The sequence below is a fragment of the Pteropus alecto genome, unplaced genomic scaffold (assembly GCF_000325575.1).
Source record: "Pteropus alecto unplaced genomic scaffold, ASM32557v1 scaffold177, whole genome shotgun sequence".
NCBI classification, from domain to species: domain Eukaryota; kingdom Metazoa; phylum Chordata; class Mammalia; order Chiroptera; family Pteropodidae; genus Pteropus; species Pteropus alecto.
The window spans coordinates 11,345,231-11,360,240 of NW_006442207.1; the positions used below are offsets into that span (position 1 = coordinate 11,345,231).

The 15,010-nt window shown below is 37.2% G+C and overlaps 1 protein-coding gene across 1 annotated transcript in view; it reads left to right on the forward strand.

The window, feature by feature from the left end:
* CFAP43 (cilia and flagella associated protein 43) overlaps positions 1 to 15,010 on the forward strand; it is an 82,009-nt gene that overhangs the window by 26,635 nt on the left and 40,364 nt on the right. The window contains exons 9-15 of the mRNA XM_006920883.3: positions 781 to 897; positions 3,174 to 3,254; positions 6,265 to 6,413; positions 7,922 to 8,025; positions 11,722 to 11,862; positions 12,689 to 12,861; positions 13,953 to 14,102. Coding sequence (XP_006920945.1) covers positions 781 to 897; positions 3,174 to 3,254; positions 6,265 to 6,413; positions 7,922 to 8,025; positions 11,722 to 11,862; positions 12,689 to 12,861; positions 13,953 to 14,102 — 915 coding nt within the window. The remainder of the gene's footprint in view (positions 1 to 780; positions 898 to 3,173; positions 3,255 to 6,264; positions 6,414 to 7,921; positions 8,026 to 11,721; positions 11,863 to 12,688; positions 12,862 to 13,952; positions 14,103 to 15,010) is intronic.

Genomic DNA, 15,010 nt, shown 5'->3' on the forward strand with positions numbered 1-15,010 from the left:
GTCCTCTGATGTACCTACAGCATTCAGAGCAGTGTCTGGCACAGTGTATCTACTTCATATTTATTGAAGTAATGAATGAAAGGTGAAATAAGTAAATATCTACCAGATTTTAGACTCTACAGAGTTGTATTTTTATATAAACAAGAACAAAAATATTCATGTTTAACTGAAGTAAACTTGAACTTGTGATTAGGAGAAAGCGGACTTATTATTTCTAGTTAAGTGACTATGCCATATTACCGTTATTTGGCAGAGATACATAACTCACAGGACAGATTTTTTTTGAGTGAATCTGGGAGCTGAGAATGATAAGTCATAAAGTGACAGCTTTTGCCACACCTCCACAATTTCCACAAAGACATATTAAAAGTTTTCATTAGTGTCTACCATGATCTGGTATGTGATAGGATTTAGTTAATCTTAACAATTTTTCTGGTTTTCCACATCTAAATTTTCTACATCAATAGACATTATTTTTAAAGTCAGAAAAAAGTTTTTGTTACATATTATAACTTAAAAAACAGATGCCTGGAATTAGAGAAAAGAAGAAAGTCCTATTTATTGATTATTTTAAATTATCAATGAATCAGTGAATCAATAAACAAATTAAGCATTTAGAGTTTAAGTTCCTCAAGGTCAGGGCCTGAGCTGATCTCTAATATTCAATTACCTGCCTCTACACAGTGCCTTGCTCACAGTAGGCCTCTAATAAATACTTGTTGAACAGCCCACATGACAATTGTATTAATTTTCTTTCTTTTGGGGGGACATATTTAACAGGGATCTGTTTATATTTATACTTTTGGTGAGAAGCCAACCTTGGATAACATCCTAGAGGCTTGTGATGGGAAATTTCAGGCAATTGACTTTATTACACCTGGAAATGAATACTGCATGGTAAGGCATATTTTATTTTTTCAAAGTAGGATTTAAAGATGAGATTTTGGAAGTTCATGTGCAACCTGATGCAAATAGGAGACAGAGGGTATTCTTGAAGATGTGGTAGAAATGCTAACCATTTTCATCCTCAAATCTACTCCCCAGTTAGAATGACATCATCGTACTGGGACTCCATAATATTAAGTGTCTGCAAATGGCCAAACAATTGAAATTTTAGGAGCTATCCTGTTTGTATTCACTGTACAAACTTCCCAAGCCAGACCTTTAAACACATTCATTGCTAATGAGTCATCGACTCACAGACTATTAGCATTTACCCTCTTTCAGAGTGATGTAGCCCCATCCGAGGATGGAAATGAAATAGCTGCCATGCACAAAACATGAATTCTGCTTAGAAAAAAAAACCCACCCTCCACATTTAGAAAAGAAACTTTTTTTCCCGGGTATTTAACTGTTTATCTCAAGAAACATGTTTTGCTTTTCATATGATTTATCAACAAACCCATTAAGGAGTTCTAGCAAATAAAAAAATACATAAGACGATGGAATAAGTAACACTTGAGGTTTCTTCCAATCTTGAGATTCTGACTATGTGATTTTTCTTCCAGATGCTCTCTGATAAAAATTATGTCTATTCTTATAGTTGTTTTAGCTCAATTAAAAATTCCATACAGTATTTTCATGTTTAGGATTTAGATACCTGATACACATTTTCATGTTACCCACTCCATTTTTGTTTTGTTTTTTTTTTTTGTACTCAAAAAAGCAGAATTTAAATTGTACCATGCTGCAGTTACTTTAAGCTGCTTTCAGTCTTGATCCTGTGAAACAGTAAAAATTATTTGTAAAAATGAACATCATGAACTTCAGGTTTCCAGTCCAGCGTGTGAGAAGACTTACAACAAGAAAAAAACCAAACAAATTTAAAAGCAACAATTCTTCTTAGATCCATCAGAGAATTAAGGTCACAAGGAAAAACCACTACCCCCAAAATTATAGAGATAGACAGACAGTTGCAGAGAATCACAGCTTGTGGAGTGGATGCCCAGATGTAGAAACCACCACTGGATCCATGAATTATTAATGAGCCAATAAACAAACCAATTAAGCATCTAGATTTTAAGTTCCTCAAGGTCAGGGCCTGAATTGATCTCTAGTATTCCATTACCTGTGTCTACACAGTGCCTTGCTCACAGTAGGCATTTAATAAGTATTTGTTGAACTGCCTACACAATAATTATATTAATTTTATAATCCAGGGGCATTACAACTGAAAAATCTGCACATCTCAGACCAAATTTAAGATGTCTCATGGAAAATCCAAAGACAACAGGGGAGGAAAAAAACAAGGACACCAGAGGAAGCAACCAACATGTCCTTCATTAGGAGAATGGATAAACGAACCATAGTTCATCCATGCAATAGATATTATTCAACACGAGAAAGAAATGAGCTATTAAGCCATGAAAAGACATAGAGGAACCTTAAATGTATTGTGCTAAGTGAAAGAAGGCAATGAGAGAAGGCCATGTGATTCCCTCTATATTACATTCTGGAAAAGGCAAAACTGTGGAGACAGTAAAAAGATCAGTGGTTGCCAGGAGTTTGGTAAGGAGAGGAGGTTAGGGAGAGATGAAGAGGTGGAACAGAGATTTTCAGGACAGTGAAACTATTTTGTATGATACCGTGATGGTAAATAATGTCATGATACATTTATAATACAAAGTGTGAACTATAATGTAAAATATGGGCTTTAGTCAACAATAATGTATCAATATTGGCCCATCAGTTGTAACAAATGTGCCAGGCTAATTCAAAATGTCAGTAATAGGGAAATTCTATGTATGTGGAGGGGGAAGGTAACTTACTTTCTGCTCAAATTTTCTATAATCCTAAAACTGTTTTAAAAAACAAAGTCTATTAATTAAAAGAACAATGTATAATATTCTATTTTTAGGTTCATTCAGTAGACAATAATCCCATTGAATTTCCAAGTGACTTTTATCTCAATTATATTACACAGAAAAATTCTCTCACTTTTTAAATCCTAATTAGTTATTATGTTACTTAAATTGTATTAAAGACAATAGTTAATATTTGTTCAAATCAGAAGTATTGATGTTGAGATTGTGAAATTATAATCCACATAAATAAAATGAAATTTTATACTAAATTATCAGAGTGATTGACATATTGAAAAGGTATTTAGAACATGCCTCTGTAACAGAGTCTTGTTTTCCATTTAGAGTTATATTTTTTCTTTTCTTTTACAGACACTCACACATTCAGGGGAAATTTGTGTTTGGTGTCTAGAGGATGGTGCTTGTGTCAGCAGGATTTATCTAAATACCCTAGTAAGTGTGCCTTATAAATGGATTTTTAAAAATATATATTGATTTCTAATCTACTTTTTCATATTCACATGTGAATAGTCTGTGGCAGTACTTGTTACCAGATGTCCTGTTGCATTTTTACCTTATATATTTAGAGTAATTCCTGTGTATAAAATTTATTCCACAGCCCAAAGAGTGCAACATAAGGTATTATACTGGTGTATAAGAAAGGGCAGGTTTTCTGTGTTGGTAGTTATTTCTGAAATCCTAGTGGTGTATCTCTCATTCATGCTATAAGTTCATTGTGGATCGGTAGCGCTCTACTCCAGACAGTCTCTCAGAGAGCCAGGCTGGTGGAAGCCCCACCAACTAATTGCTCCTCAGTGCCATGGTATGGGAAGGGGGTGCTAGGGGGTCTTGAATTAGCAATTAAGTGCTTCTACTCAGAAATGAACCATCCCTTGGCCATAGCTAGTTAAATGGCCCCATCTGACCTCAAGCGGATCAGTTAGAAATGAAGGAAAAATGCCATTTTAACCAGCTTAAGACAAAAAAATTAAAAAGTGTGAATTATGGGTTTAATAAACTATAAAGTATAAAACTTGTTAGGCCTCAAGTGTGGCTTGATCCAGCAACTCAAATGATTACCAAGGATCTTGTTTATCTGTCTGTATACTATGCCTTTAGTTTCATTTTAGGCTTCATTTAGTGTTATCCAGATGCCACAGGTGCCAACCTCATATCAAACCATCAAGAAAGAAAGTCTCTTGCAGTCGGAGGAGGAAGAGAAAAGAAGTTTCTCCTATTTAGAAGCTTAGTAAATATCTTCTAATGTCTTAATTACATCCCTGAACTAATCACTGTGGACAGGGGGATGAGAAGTGTTAATTTGCCGTAAGTTCAGCCCTAGACATGGGAGTCAGATCTATTCCACTCCATCCTGAACGTAGGAGAGAGGTGATTTCTCAATGGATATTCAAGAAATTTTCTAGAAGAAGGATGGGTATATGAATGCTGGGTGGTAAACCACAATTTCTCACAACACCCGCCATAAGATGATAACTGTTATTTCTGCCATGTTCACAGTGCATTTCACATAGAAGAATATTTTTAAAAATAGAAGGACAAGAAACAGTGGTAATGCTATTTTTTTTTTCTTAAATAATCAGCATTTGCTGTATTACACAGTTCTAGATGAGATAGGGATTTGGGTAGTACATAGGGAAGTTATAACCCTTTTTTAAAATAAATTTAAAATCTCAATGATAAAACAAGATGAAGCATCATGCCGCACATAAGAAGATTACAAAATGCAAAAGATACATAATTCAGTGGGATAAATAAAACATATCCCAAAAGGTTAAGATAAAAATTCTTACCCGAAAGACTGTGAAATATGAGTAGACTATATGTGACTAAGGCTATATGAATTTATTTCTATTAAAATTACTAGAACTAGAAGAGATCTTAAAGTTCATCTGATCACATCTCCTTTTACAGAAGAGAGAGATATAAATGTTTAACAACCCACTCAAGAGCTGGTATAATTAGAATTTACCTTGTTCTTTTTGGCTAATGAAGGAAATAGACACAGTCAGAAGGCCCGCTTTCTGCTCCAGATAACTTCCCTTCACCTGACCAGCGGGGAGACATTCCAACAATTTTCACAGTTCATTCGACAGACTTTCATTGAGCTGCAAACCAGGCATGGTACACTCACTCGTGCAGTTCAGCTTGCTCTGGGGAAAGTAGGTGGCTTTTCCTCCCCAGAGGATATCGCTGTCCTGTGGGGAGTGATAGGTAGACCAACCCAACTGTGCCGAGGCCAGGTCTCTCTGCCTGTGCCCGGAACTGTGTTCCCCATGAACATTTTTAATCTGTGCTCCTCAGAGAACCCGGCCCAGCACCATAATGGCTGGTTTCCTGAACATTACTAGTAGCTTCTGTTGATGGTACCTGCGAGGGTACATAAGACCACTCCAGATATTGCTGTATATTTTTAGCCTAGCCCACTATTGCCCTGGAATGGAAGATAATTTCAACTGATTATTTTGAGAAACACACACACACACACACACACACACACACACAGAGAGACTCCCGTAAAGTCTTTCAGTAAAAAATAAAATAAATAAAAATAAATTTAAAAACTTCATTATTTTGTTTCCAGTTTTGCACTGAGATACCACTAAAGACTCAACTGGGTTAAGTCTTGGAAAATTCACTTTTAAAAATAAAATTAAAATGTGCTCAATCGGGAAACTGTGCATTCTAATGTGGCAGGACACCTGAGTTCTCATGTGAGCTTCGTTATCAGCTTTGGGATCCTGGCTGCACATTATTGCTCTTTTCTTGGCCTCCATTTTCTATTCTGCGAAATGATTTTTTTCTAAGATATTTTCTATTTCTAACATTCTATGATTTTATTCAAAACAACTAACGAAGTATAATTTATAGAGGAATGAAGTTATTCTCTAAGACATCATATTCTCTAAATGATTGTGAGATAAGCAAGAATCTGTGATGCATTCTTTGGTAACTGAATACATAACACAGTCCAGTTATAATGGTAATTTTCTGAAGTCTTCCTCGGTCATACCAGCATCCCAGCATCGACCATCATCCAGCAGATGAATGATGGTTTTTAAAAGTGGCTAACATTTTATAAAGATGTCCAAAAGATGCTAGGAATGTATTTTAAATTTTTTATTTTATTTTTCATTATGATTGACATAATGATTTTATAATCATTTACAGATAAAAATGAAGCCATGGTTTAAAATTCAAGAAATTTCCTTATATTTTTATCATTCTAATTTTAGGAGTAAAGAATAAGATATACAAATGCCTGTGACTTCTTATGCAATTGAGTAGCTCGGGAATCTTGAGTGTATGATTTGTCATGCTGCACAACACTTCTCATTCTGCAGGCTTTTCAAATAAACTGTAGAATTCTGACGTGTAGAAGAGCAGGCTTTGTTTCTCGGAACAGGGAAGTTAAATTAAGCATCTGGTGGTTTATTTTAAACAGGCTACGGTTATGGCTTGCTCTCCCTCCTCCCTCTCTGCAGCAGTGGGGACTGTGGGTGGCTCTGTCCACTTCATTGACATCCGGGATGCCACATCCCCTCAGGCAGTTCACAAGGCCTTTCTCTCTGAGTCCTCCGTCCAGCACCTCCTGTAAGTACTGCCTGCTTCCAACAGCAGCTTTGTCAGACCTGTCTACCAAGACAGTGAAGCCATTATTCCTTTAAATTTTAAGTGTTACATGTTTTGTTTTCAACATTAACATTGACTTGGTTCGTTGTTCCGAATTTACAGAGGGATGTGTAGTAAAAAGTTCCCCTCTTTGTCCCCAAACACCCAGTTCTCCTCCCCGGAGTTACCAATTTCTCATGTGTTCTTCCCAGAGATACTTTATCCATAAACAAGCAAAAAGATAAGTACTTCCTTTTATTTATACAAATAATTATCAAGCACTTAGAGTGTGCCAGTCACTTCTATTATATTAACTTTATGAGATAGATACTTGTATTGTCTCCATTTTACAGATGAGGGAGGTGAGACATAAAGATTTTAAATAATGTGTGTGATTACTACTCAGGAGACTAGTGTTACTCAGGTGTAAATGGCAAATGTCTGGATTTGAACCCAGGTAGTTGGGCTCCAGAGTACATACGATGTTCTGCACCTCATTTTTTTTTTCACGTAACGGTATATCTTGGAGAATGTTTTCTATCCATAAATAAAGACTTTTCTAATTCTTTTTTACTGCTACACACTGTTCCATTATATGAATATACTATTATTTTTTAAAAGACAGTATGTTAATGGGCATAAATGATTTCAAATCTTTCGAAGCAATATATTTAAGAAGATAGCATAGAGATATTGGATTTGGATTCATGTGCTATTCTTTCTTTTGTTAATTTATAATAACAGTAAACATTAGTAAGAACTGACATTTGTGCCCTGCTTCATGGTGCCATCACACATTGTAGCTTATTGAGTGTAATTTTCACTCCACCAGTAGGAAAGATATTGTTCTTGTCCCTACTCCACAAATGAGGAAATTCAGGTCTAGAGAGGTTAAGAGAAGTGTTGACCCATGATTAGCCTGTGCCTGGAGAAGCTGGTTTTCCGCCATCTCTGCTATTCCTGCAAGCTCTGCTCCCTAAGGAACTATAACCTCCCTCCATTTACACCCTGCTCCTCTGTACCATATTTTTGGGGTACCTCTTTTTTCTTAGATTCTCCTCTTTCACTCTAATTTTCATCTTCCCACTTTTTCTAATTTGATCAAGGTGTAGAAACATTTCATTCTTCCTCCTGCCAGATACTGGTCCTGAAGGATACTGAAACGTCGCCCTCATCGCTAATTTGAGGATTGCTTTTTTCCACTTGAAATATCAAGAAAGCTCTGTTGTCACATTCCATTCACTTATGATGAAATAGTTCTTCATCTTAGTGACTCTTTTTGACTGTGTATTTACAAGTTGCAATTGGAAATAGCATTAGCTTAGAATGTATTGAGTATATTTACATGTAATCACTTGGCTTTTATAAGGTCGGGTAATAGTAAAAATCACAGATTGACTGGTTTTGAATGTATCTCTGTGCTGTCGGTCAATGAATTTGTTTAAGATCTTTTTAGTGAAATGGGTAAAATCAGATTTCTTTTTTTCTAGTTATGACCAACGAGGAATGTACCTATTAGTTGGAACGTCAAAAGGCTACCTCTTTGTTATCAATGCCAATCCGTCAAGCTTATTTCAGATTCTTGGATTCGTAGGTACTACATAAAATGAGTATTAATTTAAAATATCTGTCACTTTATTCCAGAGAATTTAAGGTTGTGAAAGTGGGGCTATAGTGAGACAATTATTTGTGGCATATTTCCTAAAAGAGAAACATTTAGATAACCATTAAAAGTTACTTAGGAGAATTCTCCCCTCATATTTAGAGGTTTGGGGCACATTTGCTTGGTACAAAGTTGATGTTAAATAAGTTTTCTTGAATCAATCAATGAATTAATAAAATGGCCAGATATTTCTAATGTTATTACAAAAGGAAATTGAGTTGTTTATCCCTGAAATATCTTTTAAAATAATATTTGATCTCTGTTTAATAAAGGTACCTAAAGAAAGTTTTATTACGTGAATCAACTTTAATATTTCCTCTTTAAGCAAAGTGATATCCAGCGTTTTCAGTAATGTTCATCCAAATGCCCAGGTAAACCACAGATGTAGTAGGCAAGATGGCACTATGTGATCAATAGTCAGAATTAATACATTTCTCTCTGGCTTTAAGTACCAAATGCATATGTATATTTTCCACCTAAATATATTTTTAAAATCCATTTATTGATTTTTTTTTTAGAAATTATTGAGCGCCTACTTGGTATATAATACTGAACCTAGGCCCTGTGGGGCGTGGAAAGTTCAAGGAAACAATTTAGTGGAGGGGGAATAAACGGAGTGCTGTGTAGGTTCAGAGGAAGAAGCAATTAATTCTGCCAGGTCTGAGGAAAGGAGGGTGCAGAGGATCAGGGGAGAGTTTCCTGAGGGTTTAAAGGAGTGGAGAAAGGGGCATATTAGTATTTCATCTCTAGATAGAAGTCTGAGCAAAGGCACTTAGAATGGTAAGGAGACTGGTGTTATAGGTAAATAGAAGAGTTTACTAGATGATGATTATGGAGATGGAGTCTGAAAGGAGACTAAGGGTTTGGGGTATCTTTCCGAGTAGTCTGGACTTTTTTCTGTGATTAATGAAATATCAAAGTTTTTCAAGATAGGACTAGTGTGATTTGACCTGGTTTTTAGAGGACGACTCTGGTACAAGTAAGAGAAGGATGGAACAGAAAGGCAAGAGAATAGAATAAAAAAGATGAGTTAGGCAATCGTTCTAGCAGCCCAGGCAAGAGCTGATATTAATCATGGCAATAGCCAACATTTATTGAGGGATTCCTTACCATGTGATAGCCAGTGGTCTCAGTACTTGACATGTGTTAATTCACTTAATTATTACAGACGACTTTTATAAGGTAGGGATGGTTATTATCCTAATTTACAGATGAGGCAGTTGAGGAAGAGTGAGGTTAAGTACTGTTCAAAGTCATGCTTCTAGGTAGTGATGGAGCCAGGACTCAAACCTGGGAAGTCTGCCTTCAGGGTCCATGCTCTTATCCACAATGTACACACCCATGACAAAAGAGGGAAGAGTTATCACTGATGGAACTGGTAGAGTTTGGTATTTGATTATAAGTGTAAGGGAAGGATTAGCAAAGACTCCAAAATTTCTGGTCCAGGTGGTGGAAGTTTGTGATGTCATCAATTGAAGTAAAAGCTCAAGAAAAAAGAAAGTTATGGAGGTTAAGGAATAGGGTGGCAAGCTTTGTAGATTTGAAGCCAATAAGCTCTTCATTTGGGGATCTTTAGCATAAGTTTGGAGATGGAGAGTTGTTCACACCTTAATGATAGAATTCTGATCTTGAAATCGTGGACGCTGATGAAATGGCTTAAGAAGACAGAGTAGAAACAAACCCAACTGCTTAATGAGGCCAAGCAGGTAACTTAAATAACATAAATTAGATGACATGGAGTGTGGTAGGACATATAGCTGACCATTTTTTAACATATCCAGTCAGTCAGAGTGTGGGATGGGGAAAACTATTTCCTTTGAAGCTGTGAACTGAGGGAGATGAGATAGTGAAGAAAACTGAGGACAGGTCAGAGTAATGGGAGAACTGGGAGACACCTACTCTGGAAAGAGCTTGAAGGAGGAGGCTGGTTGAGGGTGTAGACTGTGCCAGTGTGAGTGAAATGAGGGCTGGGAGGAGGCTCTTGTAAATTTGCCAATCAGGGGTAACCGCTGGGAGAGCGTTAGCGAACTCAAGGAGTTCGTCTGGCCTAAACACATCAAAAGACGAAAGAGACACGGACAGGAGTTTGTAGCAAAGAAAGTAGAAGTTTATTTAAGGAAATGGTGCCAAGCCCCAAGACACTGGTGAGCTAGCACTCAAAGACCTGGCTCCCAAAGGCCTCTAGGGAATAGGTTATATAGGGAAAAACGCATTAGTGGCTGAGAGAGTTGGGGTCACGGGCTCTCCCGATTGGTCGGAGCTAGGGTAACAAGCAGTTGATCATCGCATCAGGTCCTGATGTCAATCATGGCATTGTTCTGTCTGGTTTCAAGGGGATGCTGGTAAGGTCATCTACCTTTATGGGTGTGGAGCTGCTGACGTTATCTTTAGTTTACTGAAACTCTGTTTCTGTGGTCAACAAGTCTGTGGCTTTTCCTTAAGACTGTTTGATGCTGACCTAAGGGCTTAATGATTAAGGGAGTGGTCATGCAGGTAGGCAGAAGAATAAGGAAGGAAAAGAAGCAAGTGAGCCCAAGTCCAGTTTGAATGAAGGAGAAAGAGAAAAAGTCATTTCAAACAGGTGAAGATGTACACGGTTACAAAAGTTACTCTAGAGTGGAGAGACAGAGGTTAGGAAGGAAGTGCCTGTCAGAAAACGAAGTCGATAAGTGGTAATTCTTGTTTTGAGTCTGCAGTAAAGAGAATTAGATGGTCACTGTGGTGGGGAAGCAGGTTCGAAGGACGGTCCTAATTGGAAAACAGGAAGTCTTGAGGGCTGAATAGAAGAAACCATAAAAGACACAAGAAAATAAAAAGATAATTGATAGCACATGTTCTAATTGGACATTGGGCTCAAAAATCACAGATGGAAAGGCATGGGCTCAAAATCACAGATGGAAAGGGTTACATTTTGTTCTTCCAGAAATGTCAGGAAATGAAGGGAGAAGTTGAGAACAAACAGAAAAAAATGTGAGATTTGGAATGAGAAAGCTGGGGTCAAGTTTGTGTCAAACGTTCTCAATCTTCCTCGCTAAGTAAGAAGAAAGGTCAGCCACCAAACACCTGAGGAAAGGAGCTGATATCAGGAGGCCTGAGAAAGTGGACACACTCAGAACAGCCCCCATGGAGAGTGGGAGTAGTGAATCTGGAGAGAACCCGCAGTGGGCCCCAGTCATGACTCTTCACACAAGGCACATTGCCTAGGTTTCTAGAGGACGAACTCAAGTCTCGTGTATTTCTACCACACCAGCAATGCCTCAACTACATATGCAAAGAACAGTGACACCTGAGTTTATCCCATGTTGGGAGTAGGCAAACCAGCAAGAGCAGACATTTGAGGGGCCAGAGCATGCAGCTGCTGCTGAGTGGGGTGGATATGGCAGACTCGGAGTCCTTCCTGGCTGGGAAAGAAACTGAGCTCATCTGAGCTGGGTTGAATTGGCCAGTCCAGACATCTAATTGGGAGAATCTTCCATCGTTTATCCTGTCACTTATATTTAAAAGTCATTTTAAATATCCAGTAAATACATTTAGATCTAAAGATTGAGTGAAGACAATCTTACTTGGGAAGATAAGATTTAAACTTATCAATGATCACTTGTGGTATTGATTTTCATTTGCTTTCAGAGGTGGGCAAAGACATTTTACAAATATCCACAGTGTCTCTTTTGGAAACAGACATAGTGGAAGTGATGGTGCTTTCCCCACTTCCAGAAACAGGAAGAAGCAGGCTGGAAATATTTACTCTGCCTAAAATACTACCGCAAGGTAAAGAAAAGATAAGCAACCAACTCTGTCCTGGGCCCAGATAAGTAGTTGCTATAGTTTTGGCGGGGGGGTTGTTTTTTTGTTTGTTTGTTTGTTTCTAGTGATAGCATTTTTTCCCCCTCTTAATATGTGAAGCTGTAAAATGGCCACCTTTTGTGCGTCTTACTAAGTGAAACTAATGTGGCTAAATAATATGAAATGTGGCTTTTTTCTAAGCCTTGTGAATCTTATGAATCTGTCATATTACCAGAGAAAAGAAACAAGATCGACTGGTACTTTTGTCATTTTGTGATGCCTCATTTTCCTAGTTTTAAATATACATAGTCAAGTTCAGATAGGTTACTGTGTAGTTACTTTCACTGATAAAATTATAAAGAGAGCTTTCTGAATAAAGGGGTCTGATAAAATACATACTCTGTTTTAGATAACAAATATCTGGGTAACTATTTTGCAAATATATAATTATAATTATAATTATAATTATAAGTATAAAAGAGCCAAAGACCTCAAAGTACTTTTATATTTTAATTAACCTTGTTTTAATTAAAGAACATCATGAATTTCATTTAATGATATGCCTCTACTTAACTGATGAAACTAACCAAGGCCTTATACGAGATATTTTACTCACTATCAGTCATTTAATACTCAAGTATTCTAATGGAGCCAAGTTGTTTTTAAATCATTTTTATCACCTAATAGATTCTGCATTATTAATTGGGCATTTAAATTTTTTATTTTGCTTTTCATAGTTGTTCATAATGTTTGAAAAAAATAAAATCATTATATGGTGCAAGTGATCTTTCTTCTTCCTCAAATCTTATAGTTTTTACAGCCTTCACTAATGAAAGAGGGAAGATGAGAGAGGAACTCATTCATAAGTTCCTCTACGAGATAGAGCATGCTTTGTCTTCTGCAGTGTTGGACTTTGAAAGTAACCGAATATATGGCTTCTGTAATGAAGTGTCATACATCTGCATCTATCTTCTTCCTGAAAAAGTATGCCAAAATTTAAGCGTGCTATCATTTATCTTAGCAAGTAAGATTGACACATTGTATTAATTAGATGTGATCTATATTTTAATATTCTAATCTAGTTAACAAATGGCTTTATCATAATAACATAATTTCCTTGAATTAGATGTATATTAGCATGATTTGTTAATCCATCATAAAATATGTTTGAGCAACCTCACACTTGTGCTACATATATCATACTTGTCAGATGAACATGCAGATGACACAATAGTGGTTTAATGCTGTGAAAAGACAATCTAGCATTAGGAAATTTATTTGACAGGTGTCAGGATTTGGGGTAGAACTTTGCACCTGAGCCCTAAGCAATAGGGCTATGTTTCCCTCATCCTTTCATCATACTCTCTTCAAACTTCTCCCATATTGCATCCCCTCCTGCTACACACACTGACCCAGATTATCTCCCATCCTTCCTCCTTAAACCCTTCAATCAAAGCCCTTATGTCCCAGAGTAGCCAGTGTCAGCAAGATATGAGACAAATTAAGAGAAGGAAGAAATTACTGATAGCAGGGAAGTTTCCACAAAAGCTTCATGGAGGAAGTAATATTTGAACTAGACTTTAAAGAATAGGTTAGATTTAGACATAGAAAATTGTCGTGGACAACCTTAGCAGTGGGGTGGGGTTGCTGAGGTAGTGAGAAGGCAGGATTGGTGGGGATGGGGTGCAGAAGGGCATTCCAGACAAAAGTCACAGCATGTGCAGAGGCTCGGAGGTAGGAATGCATGAAACACAAAGGGGGCATATCAAGTAATTTATTTTGACATGAGCATGGGGATATATGAAAATGATTAGTGAAAAATAAAGATTGTCGATATAGTCTGAGATCTTTAACAGTAGCTAACATATAAAAAAAGGATTTCTTAATTGATCGAAACAAACTTTTATCTGCAAAGATGAAAAATACGAAAGGACAGGTGCCCACTTTATCATGTGTCAGCTTATTTTCCATGACAGTTTGTGAGTTTCAGTCCAACTGTATATGCACAATTACAAACCCTAAGGTGCTGGTCCCCTGATCTTTTCTATAAAGCGGTCATTTTCTTTGATTGGCAGGCACATAACGGTATTTGCGTTCTTAAGCCATACCAAAAAATACAAAGCAAACATTATGGACCTGGAGTGCTCTCTCTGTCTCCGCATGGATTGTGGCTCATATCAAGAGCTCAATGTGGAATTCTGTGTATCCGAGACATTCATACTTTGGTAAACTCTTTTTTTTTTTTTTTTTAAACCATGGAATATATATCTTGATCTCATATAAGGAACAAAAGCCCTTAGGAAAGGAATCAGAACTCTTTCCTAGGTAAATTGACTCATAACTTATTTACCACTGATGGTAGTATTGACTTTAACATTAGATGTTTGCATGTGCTGAGGTTTCAGCCTCTGAAAGAGAAAACACCAAGCGGGGACTGAGGTCTGTGAAGAAAGAGCATCGAGCAGGGCTACGTAGCTGAGCTCCAGCCGAGCTCCATCACCACCTAGCTGCTTGTCTTGGAAACTTGCTGAGCTTCAGGTGCTCTTCTGTAATATTAGGGAAGCTTGGCTTGCACCAACCCTGTGGGATTCTAGTGAGAGTCAATAATAAGGTGTATGCAAAACTGCCTTGGAAATAGTGAATTACTGTACAAACCTAGTATCTCCCTGGCCTGAAGGGCCTCTGAGCTGGTTGCTGACGCCCCCACCTGACTCTTCATGTGATGCTGGAACCGAATTGTATTGGTCATCAGTACAATTTAATATGGTCGGTGATTCTTACCCAGGCTTCTACCCCATACACCTGAAGCATCACAGTCACCCACATTACACACTCCCCTGGTTCCACAGATCAACTAGACCTTGGTTGTGCCCATCCAGCTCTCCTTGCTCACCTGTGCAAGAAAGTATATTTGGAACAGAGTTAGGTAAAATATTATATATTATTAAACAGAAAAAATCTTAGATCACTTAGAGATTATTTTTAAGTGAACAATTTGCAAACTCTTATACTGTCTCATTCAAATGATTTGTAATGTACGTTAAAACTGACAATGGTATGATATGGCAAGACATCAAAGTTTTTTTGGGTGATTCTATGCAAAGAACCTCACATCTGAGGTTATCCATGGCAG